The sequence below is a fragment of the Vespula pensylvanica genome, chromosome 6 (assembly GCF_014466175.1).
Source record: "Vespula pensylvanica isolate Volc-1 chromosome 6, ASM1446617v1, whole genome shotgun sequence".
Lineage (NCBI taxonomy): Eukaryota > Metazoa > Arthropoda > Insecta > Hymenoptera > Vespidae > Vespula > Vespula pensylvanica.
In genome coordinates this window covers 691966-703729 of record NC_057690.1, presented here as the reverse complement: position 1 = coordinate 703729, position 11764 = coordinate 691966, and the positions used below count along the sequence as shown (strand labels likewise).

The following is an 11764-nucleotide window of genomic DNA, read 5'->3' as shown; positions in this document are numbered from 1 at the left end:
TGCTAGAAACGATATCGCTTATCTTTCAGATTCTCTTTTATTCTCTCGACTATATGACTTTTTATGCCGTGTCTTTAAACACTGCCAGCTTACGTGGAAAAGTAATTTACGGATTTTAGATTTATAGCCTACGAGAGAGGCTTCGTCGTAACTCTGTGTACGTATCTCTCTTTCCGTGTACGTGTACGTCCATTCTTCCTATATATGTATCTACGTGTTTTCCTTTTTCGCGTGTGAGCTTTAAATGCGGCCATCGAATCGGATTTTTCTAGCTCTTTGCCTTTCGCCAATACGTTTGGCAATTTAACGCTATGCGCGAGTAAGACTTTTCCCTTCTTTATTTTTTCTCCCTTTCCTTTTTCTAAAGTTACTCGGATCGAAGAGATTTGTTCGAAGAAAAATTGTTGATTCTTTGAGAATAAATAACAAAAAGAAAAGCATGGGTATAATTATTATAACGACAATAACGATGACAACCGATCGATATTAATACATTGTTGTAATTAATATCAATAATAATAAAATGGAATTGTAATTAACGTTAGAAGAAATAATTTTACGATACAAAGAGATAAAGAGAATGAAAGAGGTAATTGAAGTATCGTTTGACGCAGGGCTGAGGCTCCTTTTCTCAATTTCGACGTGAAAGCCTATAATTTGATCGGATCTAGCTTAACACGATAAAGTACAATTTACGATGCTTTTATGTATTGACTGTCCATTGAACCAGAGACAGGAAAAGAGAAAGAGACGTCCAGAGAGGGAGAGAGAGAAGAGAGAGAGAGAGAGAGAGAGAGAGACAATAAATTCATTTATTACAATATTATCACATTTTGTATATTTTTGTCGCGTTTTTAAAGGAATCAAAGGAATGGTCAATATATATTTTTGTGTTTGCGTAGATATATACGTAGATATATGGACGTATGAGTCTTGAAAAAGTTGTCGTAAGTTTTTCGTTAATATGAGATGTAGAGCATGCATATGCATTAGAGTGATAAGAAAGATAGATAATACGAGAACGTACTTGAGCGATACGTCTACCTTTTTCACAATCATCTAGAGATATTCCTTACGAGAGATCATTCAGCGGCTCAAATATATTCTCTCTCTTTCTCTCTCTTTCTTTTTTTTTCCTTTCTTTCTTTCTTTCTTTCTTTTTTTATGAACAGACTGCAACTAACAATAACTCGTATAGCTCCAGGCTCAGATATGAGAGTTTTTCAGTCCATACTGCGGATCTGCTATTGAAATCCGTGGAATAATCATCTAGTAACGTGACTTAACAACTGACGCAAGTTCGGTGATACTTTTCTCTCTTATTTTTTTCTTTCTCTCTCTCTCTCTCTCTCTCTATATATATATATATATATATATATATACACACATACACACACACAGACACATCTTTCTCTATCTCTCTCTCTTTTAATGCCCAACAATTTTTTAGACTCATAGAGAACGGAGAACGATTCTACGTGATATGATATGCGAGGAGAGATGAGAGCTAACCACTCCATCACGATCCATCAGTTACGGAAGCTTCCGTCAGTCCCTAGTGTCCATCTTCGAACCATTTCCCTTTCGTTCGGAGCATTTCTCAAACGTATAGATTTCCCTCGCTCTATATCTGTGAAATGAGAGAGGGACCTTTTTATCGGATATACGTATCTCGTACGTGCGATAACAGATAGCGCGTTCGATTATTGTTGACGCTTCTCAACGATCTTTATAATTTTCGATCTCCATCGAATCGATTAAAGCGATCCATCTTCTACGAATTTGTATATTTCCGTTTACTTGTACATTTCGGAGTAGTAAAATTTGACGGATTTTTAAATTGGACAGCAATATATTTTTCCGTCCGATATGTTTCGTACTATTCGCGTTCGTTCCGTCATTGTTTTTTGTTTCATCGGAGATACCAATTTTTTTCGAGCCATTTGTACGACGTCCCACAACAGAGTTTCGGATCACCGAGATCCGACGATGCGTAATAAAATGACATTCGTTTTTTACATGCATTGAGAAGAGACGTCGCGTTACAAAGTCTCTCTACGAACGCGAGAGTTTCGTTCGAGTGTTCCACGAGAGATGCATAAACGCGTACACACAAACGTATACACACGCGCGCACGCACGCCAGCTCTGGATCGATACATACCGTGACGATAGGTAAACTAACGAATTCGTGGTTATATCAGTTAGTTATTTCTCGCGGAGAAACGAAAACGATTCGTTCGTTTTTCTTTTTCTTCCTGCTTTTTCGTTTTTCTTTCTTTCTTTCTTTCATCAGCGACGATAAATGCAGCAAAAAAAGAAAAAATAATAATTTTTATCTATTAATTATACTTTCAACGCGAATTTAAGTGCCGTTACGTACCACGTTTATCTTCGCCGAGAAGGAAGTATCTTCGTCTGGGAGGAAAAGTTACGGCTTGTAAAAGTTTGCAAAACAAACGTGCTTAAATGTGTACGCGTGAAGATATATATTCTCGTAAAATAGGACGCCCAGTAGATGCTTACGAACGATGCGGCCAAGACGTTGACGACGCCGACGACGACGACGACGACGCCGACGACGACGGTACGTTCAGCTCAGCGTGGCAGATGGTGTCATGAATAGGAATTTCTTTCAACTTGTACGTGCACATATACATACATATACATAGAACGTACCCGTAATATATATGCTAAGTCATATATATTATCACGCGGGGTGTGCATACTGGAAATATGAACGTTGGCGAAGCACGAAGACGAAATATTACGGAGTCATCGCTGGGAGTCCGAGAAAACGAAAGGAGACAGCCCAGCCTACGATAGATTATGCGAAAATGTTTAGATTACTCCAACGGAGCGAAGATTTTGTGTCCTACGAATCCTTCATGCGAGAAATAACTAAAATCTTTCGATTCTAGGACTCATTGTTATTAGTCCAAAGTGAAAAAGGAGTCCATTGTTAGAGACGAAAAAAAAAAAGAAAGAATGAGGAAAGAAAAAAAAAGGAAAAAAAAAAAAATTGAAAAAACAAAAGAAAGCGAGATAGGCGAATTTGGTCTCGTTGATGGTACGAGACTACAAAGTTCTCTTCGAGCGATTTTAGACTTTGAATTATTGACTTTTCCTTCTGTTATCGGGTACCGAGCCAGAGCAAGAAGGGACGAGATAAAACGCGTGTCTTCTTCACGAAATAGACTTTATTCGCGAATCGCGGGACGACGTGATAGGTATATAAGAAAATGTCAAATACCTAGGATTTTCTTCTTCTTTCTTTCTCTTTTTTTCTCTCTCTCTTTTTTTCTCTCTCGCGCTCTCTCTCTCTTTTCCATTTTGCTTTCGCAGTAAGTACCTACCGATTATGAGGCATTCGCGAGACGCTCTCCGGATTTCGATAACTCGTTTGCTCGATTTCGTTCGGCGTGTCACTCGCATTTGTAGGACAAATGTGCTTGTCCGACGCACGTGCCATCGATTTTGCTTCGTTTAAGAAAAAGCATTGAAAAGAGAGAGAGAGATTATGTGACTTTTCGTTTCTATATACGTTAGAGTATAATGCGATGAAGACTGGTCACGCGATTTCATACGAGATAAATCGATTTCTTCAAAGATTCCCCATTGAATCTGAAGCGAATCGACGAAAATCTTCAGCAAACGATGCGAACGAAAACTCAAGGAGCTCGATTAACCGATATGAAAAAATTTTTAATAGGTCTTTAGTTCGGTCGTTCGATACTTTTTAATGGAATCGTCTTTGATCGTTCACTTAATTGCAATAGTTACTTCGGAAAGACGAGTCTTCTCTAATTTATGTAAATAAATAAGAGCAGTTTTCTACAAAACTTCTCTACGAGTTTTAATAAACTTTTCGTCGTTAATCCAACAAGAGAGCTCGCATCGGAATATATTTTCGAAGTACACGCGTATCAGGCACATTTCTCTTTCGCGTTAAATAGCATTTATGTCAGCTTAATTCGAGATTCGCGTAAAGTTGTTGGGAATTGGGAATTTGATTGGTTCAAAAAAGAAAGAAAAAAAAAAAAAAGAAAAAAAACGAAAAAAAAAAATAGAAAGAAAGAAAAGAAGAAAAAAAGAAAACATGTATTTATTTCATCAGCAACGAAAAATCGATACTCGCGAAAACGAGAGGGAAAAAAAAACAGAAAAGGAATATATTATTTCCCATTGTCCACGTTCCGCGTTTCGCGGGATTATAATTATTTATAAATGAAAACGATGACGCGATGACGAAGATATGAGATGGATAGATCGAATGTACTCTTGGAATAATGTCGTTCTTGAGATTGAAAATCACATAACTGTCCGTAACAACGTCGATCTCTCGACGCTTTCAACGATATTCGTTTTGTGTTCGACGTGCGATACGCGATTCCCAATGACGTTTCGATTTTCTGTGGCGATCGAATTACGGATATACCAGCCAACAATAACTCCCACCCCACGTTATTGACTTTGCGTTTTGCATACGTAAATACGGAAAAAGTGTGTGGGTGTATCGATTACGCGAGCGTCGATAGAAATACGATCCACTTACTCGCGACTGCGAAACGCGCTGTTATCATTCGCGTACGTTTTCCGAATGATAAATCGGTGGTAACGAGACTTTTTTTTTTTTCCTTTGGTCGAATCATTATCGAGGTAAAAGGAAGGAAGGAAGGAAGGAAGGAAGGAAGGTAATCAAGGATCTATCTCGTTTTTTTTGTCATATTATTAGGTATTGTGTATTAAAATGTATCTTTAAAAAAAAGAAAAAGGAAATAAAAATAAAGAAAAACGACGAAAGCAAAAAAAGAAAAAACGAGAACAAAGAAAAAAGAGCTTGCAAAAAAAAAGATCCATCTGAAAAAGCCTTGGTTATTTCGTTTTATACCATTTTTAAATCGACTCGGAGATATTTGTTTCTGAAGAATGGAGGGAGAAAAAAAACATACGTCGAAACGAGAGTTGGTCTCGTTTATCGATCAACCCTCTCTCTATCTCTCTCTCTCTTTCTCTCTCTCTCTCTCTCTCTCTCTCTCTCTCTCTCTCTCTCTCTCTCCTTTTCTCGTTCCAGAACGTCCGAATTAGACGTAATTCGGGACGAATCCCGAACCGGTCGACTCGTTTCTCCCTCTCATTTTTCGACGTTACGCGATTGATCGATGTACCATCAGGATGAGATTCGATAAGAAGAACTAGTAGGGAGAGAAACGATCAAAGATCTTTTTTACGGCACACTTCCGCTTGTGTTATCCCGGCTGGAGCGAAATACAGTGTAGGATCGAGAGCTACGGGTTTTCGATGATAAGAGCATGATAAATCATGCAAGGGAGTTTTCAATAATGAGAAAATTCAACTGATTAACTATTAAAAAAGAAGCTACAGACTTCTTCGATTAATCGAGCGATAAAAAGTTTGATCTTAAAATTATTCAAAGGTTTCGAGCGATCAAATTAGTCTTAAATCTTGTTCGCTTAAGTGGCCGAAGGAAGGAGGAAGATCGAAATGCATTCACCGAGTAATTGCATTATTACTAGCTATTTGCCGTGTACACTATCTATCTGTCTCGCTTTGAATCGTATCGACATGGTAAATCGATAAGATTCGCGTTAATGACACGCACGATTGAGCGCAAGCGAACGCGCAACTTGCACGCACAAACACTCGCGTACACCGATATGGGAAGGTTTGAATGGATTAGAGACAGATGGACGAACAGAGAGAGAGAGAGAGAGAGAAGAACGAGACACGGTCGAAGAGGTAAGGTAGGTCGAATGTAGGCAAATTGATGGCCACCATTGGTCGACCATTATTTGTCCTGCTAAAAATCACTGCCAAAAAAGACAAAGAGAGAGGGAAAAAGAGAGAGAAAGAGAATATTGAGAGAAGGGCAAACGGATGTATAGGGTGAGAGTTTAGTTCTCTACCAAAAATCTCGAGTCGAAATCGTGTACGCGCGGTAGCGCAGCATGCAGAAAAGTGGAAACGGCTTTACCGATTCGAAGTGGAGGATCGTAGAGTTTCTCGAGTGTAGTGGTAGCTGTTAGTCAGAGTATAGTAGAGAGAAGGAGTAGAAGCGAGAGATGGCAAGGGGTATAGTAGTATAGAGGGGCTGGTGGTGCGCGCGCGGGAAGAAGCGTAGAAGGGTGGGTGGCCGGGTGGTGGCAGACGAGGTGGTTGGTGCCGTCGTTGGTGGGGGCTAGGAGAAGGACCAGTAGGCACGGTGGGATCGAAGTCTAGAGTAGGGGTAGGCGGTATGGCTCTGGGGGTTGGAAGCAGCTGAGAGCAGTGCGAGTAGGTCACACCGTCGACCACAGTGGCAGTCTGCGTTTGGCAAACGGCTCGACTGCCCATCGATAACAGTCAGCAACTATCTCTCTCTTTTTCTTTCTCTCTCTCTCTCTCTCTTTCTCTCTCTCTCTCTCTCTCTCTTTTTCCTTGTTCTTCTTTCCATCTTTTCTCTCTTGAAAGACTTTCGAAGATTTCTCTTTGCCCTCTCTATCTATCTATCTATCTATCTATCTCTATCTCCATCTCCTCCTCTTAAATTCTTTTCGTTCCATCTTTTTTGATGTTTCCCCGCACTTGGCGATTCGTGTCTTTCTTTTCTTTCTAACTCTCCTTCTTGTCCTTAACTCTCAATGATTTCTATCCTTTTCTCGTCGTTCGCCAGATCCAAGCTCCTTGTTCGTTTTTGGAACGTACTTCCGAGTTAGGCACGTTTTCCACGAAGAGAATCAAGGACGCTTTTGTCCAATTCTCTTTTACCTCTCGTTCTACCTCTCCTCTTACCACCAACTTCCGACTCCTTTCTCTCGGCAGAGTTTTCCACCACAAACGTTTCTCGCGAAAGTCAAAGAAAAGAGGCGAGAGTGGTCGGCGCCTCGTGCCGATCGTCTTTAGAAAAGGATAAAAAGAGGAATAGAGATAGATCTCTATCTCTTGTCTCCCTATCCTCGTGAGATAGAGAGAGAGGGGGAGAGAGAGAGGGAGGGACAGCAAGAGAGGGAGGACGCGCGCGCGAGAGAGAGAGAGAGAGAGAGAGTTAGAGAGAAAGAGAGAGAGAGAGAGAGAGAGGCGAACGAAATTTCACGACGCGATATATTCCAGTGAGCTCTTCGGGAACGGCCGGTCGATCGACGAATTCCCGCGCAGGGATGGCAAGGAGCAAAAGGATCGAGTTTTTCGCGGGCAGACTCGTTTGAAAAAGAAAGAGATAGGTGGAGATAAAACACCGCGTGGCCTCTTACAATTGTTACGAGTCGTCGTCGCGTTTACCATACACTCGCTCACTCGTTTCTTCTCTCTTCGGGGACATCGATAGAGAAAGAGAAGGACGTGCTACGTACTATTAGTTTGCTTCGACTTGTACTCCCTCTACTTCTTCTACTTCTTCTACTTCTACTACCGTTTCCTCCTCTGCTTCTTCTTCTTCTTCTTCTTCGACTGTACTTCTGTGGGACACTTGTATCGAAGGGGAAAAGAGACAACGTACGAGCGAGCGAGAGAGAGAGAGAGAGAGAGAGAGAGAGAGAGAGAGAGAGAGAAAGAGAAAGAGATAGATATAGAGAAAAAGATAGTGAAAGTGGTTCGTTCGCGAGCATCCCTCTCTCTCCTCGCACGTTTCGAGAACTCATGCTACTTGGAGCTTCTGCGAGACACGTGTGTATCATCTTCGTTTCCTCCTCCTCTACTTAATTTTCTTCTACTTCTTCTTAATCCACCAACATCGAAGAAAACTTGTACTTAATGTCGACGGAACGCAGCGGAACGTTGTTGCAACGTTGTTGTTGTTATTATTGTTATTGTTGATCCTTGTTGACATCGAACGCAAATATTAATATACATTGATGAATGTACTTGCGTGTCGGCCATTCGTACTTGACGAGACTTATGTAAGATCTACGAAAAAGGATCTAGAAGGAAAAGACCCTTCGTGAATGATCGAAAGATTACGCGAAAGCGCAAGTATACTTTCTCTATCTTAATCGAGTAAATCGTTAGCCGAAGAAGAAAAAGAAACACGGAAAGAAAGAAAGAAAGAAATACGACGGAAGGTTAATCGACGATCGAAGAGAGTCCCGAGAAGCGGCTGACATCGCGAGTTTGATATATTGCTCTTTCTTCCTTTTTTTTTTTTGTTTTTCTTACGAACGGACACACGCCTTTTCTCTATTTCTCTTTCTCTATTTTCATATCTCTCTCATCAAGTTCTTTGGCCGCTCCTTTTACCATTTCTCTAGCTCGCTTGGATGGATATCGAATGATAAGACCATCGACTACTGGCGTCGATACGCTAGGAAGAACCTTTCGGCTGGAATAAACGTTTTCGAGCGAATCCAAGGAAGTCATAAAAATAAAAAAAGATATATATATATACGTACACACACACACGTATCTCTAAAGAGACTCTATGAAATATCAAAGAGAAGCAGTCATCTTTTGGACATGAAATAAAAGAAAGGTACAAAGCCGTAAGAGAAGATCTTCCTGTTCTTTTTCCTTGTTCGACGAAATTTTTGGAAAATTTCCACCATATTTTTCATCCGTACGTGATATCGAGATAATTTCTGTTACGAAGAAGAGTTATGCGAGGAAAAAGGAAAGAGGACGTATATTATCGCTTTGACATTATTACGGAGGAGATAAACGAATCATGAGAGGTGAAACGTATACATCGAAGACATCGAAGAAACGAGCTCTCGCGGAGGAGGAAGAGCCAAGTGTCGTAAAATATACGGCAGTCGAAAGATAAAAGTCATCGAAGATTACGTTGTGGAGGGTAGCGCCAGAGTGCTATGTTATAGTTACTCTTACGTGTCCGTAAGGAAGTCCCTTGAACAACAGCAACTTTTTATCGGACACTTTGTCACTCTCTTCTCTCGTCCATCGTTGCTTTTATCGAATCAGCAGCAGCAGCAGCAGCAGCAGCAGTAGCAGCAGTGGTAACAGCAACGGTACCACCAGCAGGACGAAGATGGAGATCGCTGCGTCCGCTATGTTGGATGGTTTGAAGAACAATCGGATCAGCAAGTTGGCCCTGTCTCGATTCTTGTCGCAGAGTCTGTGAGTAGAATAACAACAAACCAAACAAAAGTAAAAATCGAAAGAAAAGAAAGAAAAAAAAAGGATAAAAAAAATGAAAACGAAAAGAGAGAAACGAACGAACAAACGAACGAAAAAAAAAAAGAAAAAAAATGAGAGCGAGAGAGAGAGAGAGGGGGAGAGGGGGAGAGAGAGAGGGAGAGAGAGGAGCAAAAATTGCTTTTGACGAAACAAATCGTACCCCAGTCCCCGTTTTCCGACCCAACCTCTCGGCAGTTTCCTCGCGACAACCACCTTCTCCAAACAAAAAAATCGCTTTTGAAAAAAGAAAAGATAAAGGGAAGGAAAAGAGAAACGAACAGGAACGAGAGTAGCGTTTGGAGATCGCCGAGCTCGAAAATAATTCGCTTTGACGAGGGAGTAATGAGAGCCTCGTCGTTCTCTGTGCATCGAGCCGCATACGGTCCTTGATTAATCGTTCGGTTCTCTTTCCTCTCTATTCTCACTCCTATTTTCTATCGTTTTCTTTTCCTTTCTCCTTCTCTTTTTTCTTTCTCCCATTCCCTTTCTTCTTCTCCTCTCTTGCCTATCGTTCTTTATCATTTCTCTCTCATTTTCTTTCCATCCATCTTTCTTTCTTTCTCTCTGTCTCTCTGTCTCTGTCTCTCTCTCTCTCTCTCTCTCTCTCTCTCTCTCTCTCTCTCTCTTTTCGTTTTTCTTTCTTTACTTTCTTTTTATCTTTTTTCTCTTCCCCTTTTTTTGTTCTCCCATACCACCTCGATTAACTCGATATTCGCGTTAGAATCTCTCTCTCTGCACGCGTAAAGAAGAATTCTATCGCATGCTCTCCCCTTTTATTAGAAAAATTTATCGACTCAAAATTGACCCTTTTAACGACCACCGTGTACCCGCTTGCATCCATCATCTCTGTGCTCATGTAGCATGCGGTGTGCGACGTTTACTTTGTTTTCCTTTTTTTTTTTTTTTTTTTTTTTATTTCTTTTCCTTCTCGACACGCTGGTTTTTATGTCGTTTCTTATGGAAACACATGGTCCCATTATTTAGTGAAACAACGGTAAAGGTACAACGGAGATATCGTTCGGTCGGCGATCAATCCTGAATGTATGCGATCGATCGCCGAGTTAAAATACGCGTTACGTAATGGCACTTAGACCGCGAACGCGAATGATACCGTCTGGCTTGCGAAAATAGGACAGAGTTGGCGAGGAAAAAAAAATATATAGCACTCGAATCTTCGTTCGTTCGTTTTGCATCCCTCATTTTTATCTTCGTTTCCCGAAAGCGGAGATCGAACGGAGATGTCGTGCTCCGATTATTCGGTGGCTATTCTCTCCATCAAAATTGATCTTCTGTCTTAAAGATTTCGAAGATTCTCACTTTGTTTCCCACCCGATAAGATTTAACCCGGGCGATTAAAGAATTGTCATAATTCGAAGGGTTCAAGACGTATCGCGTTTTATTAGCTTCCGAGGCTGTAGGCGATAAATAGTTCAGACAAAGAGAGATCATTTTTAATTTGACAAATTTAGACTTGAAGTGACGCAAGATGATTTCTTTGTGCTCTTTTCTCTCTCTCTCTCTCTCTCTCTCTCTATATATATATATATATATATATATATATATATATATATATATATCTTTTCTTTTTAACAAATTGAATATCAAATCGACTATCGATACTACGCCGACATTACGCCTAGCGATCTTTACTATTTATTATAAATACGAAGATCCGTCCGTAAAACGGTAATATATCATTTTTATATAGATTTAGCTTACACATGACTACGACGAAATAGCAGAGAAGAAAGGTTAACGAGCAATTCGTTTTTCGCTAAAGCTTGGAAACGACGTTATAAAATGTATATTAGATTCTCGTAGTAAGCGATAAAAATCGGAAAAATTAACGATTTTATAACTGGTCTAGCCATTTCCATGATCGAATTTTACGAAGGATGAAGGAAACGATCTAGGAACGCTCGAGAGATCCTGGAACTTTGTCTCGATTAAATTAAAGTCAAAGGAAAGGACGTTATGTGTTATTAGATATTTTACTAGCTGGCTGTTCTCGCACGTTCGTTGCATTTAATTTATCATGATACTCGAGCGAGTTGGACGAGTTTAACGACGGATATGCAATCGCACGCGCTTCCATGGTTTATGTAATCGATTGTTACGAATATTAATCAAAAGATTTTCCTCCCATTTCGTGGACGGATTAATTCGATTCCGGTAGATTAATCGACGACGAACGATCACCGATGCGTTGTTCGATAAATTCACTGATTTCCGGCTTGTAGGTCAACGAAATCCTTAGAACGTCGTGGCATTCACTAGAGAGAGAGTGAGAGAGAGAGAGAGAGAGAGAGAGAGAGAGAGAGAGAAGGGGATCTATTGGGAATTTCGAAATAACTTGGACACTCTCGATACCTATCGTTAATTGCATTTTCCACGATGTCCGATCTTGAGTAGGCTCGGTAAACTACAAATCTCAATCTTCTACGTAGAATTGAATCGTACGATAAGACGATGTGTATATATATATATATATATATATATATATATATATATGTATATGTATATAGACACACACACACACACGTATAGACAGTTTCTATCCTCATGGCCTTGGAAGGTTTTGTACAATATCTTCCTTTGAATTTGAGGATATATCTGATATCTTCCTTCGCATTTGGGAA

The 11764-nt window shown here is 40.2% G+C and overlaps 1 protein-coding gene across 12 annotated transcripts in view; it reads left to right on the top strand.

The window, feature by feature from the left end:
- Positions 1-11764, top strand: part of LOC122630189 (synaptotagmin-7) — a 105734-nt gene that overhangs the window by 51188 nt on the left and 42782 nt on the right. For 2 of the 12 annotated variants that reach the window (XM_043814422.1, XM_043814420.1), the window contains exon 1: positions 8404-9065. The exons of the other annotated variants lie outside the window; for them this stretch is intronic. In XM_043814422.1, the coding sequence (XP_043670357.1) occupies positions 8977-9065 (89 nt within the window). In that variant the 5' untranslated portion in view covers positions 8404-8976. Of the gene's footprint in view, positions 1-8403; positions 9066-11764 lie in introns of those variants that run through there. 12 annotated transcript variants of the gene reach the window in all.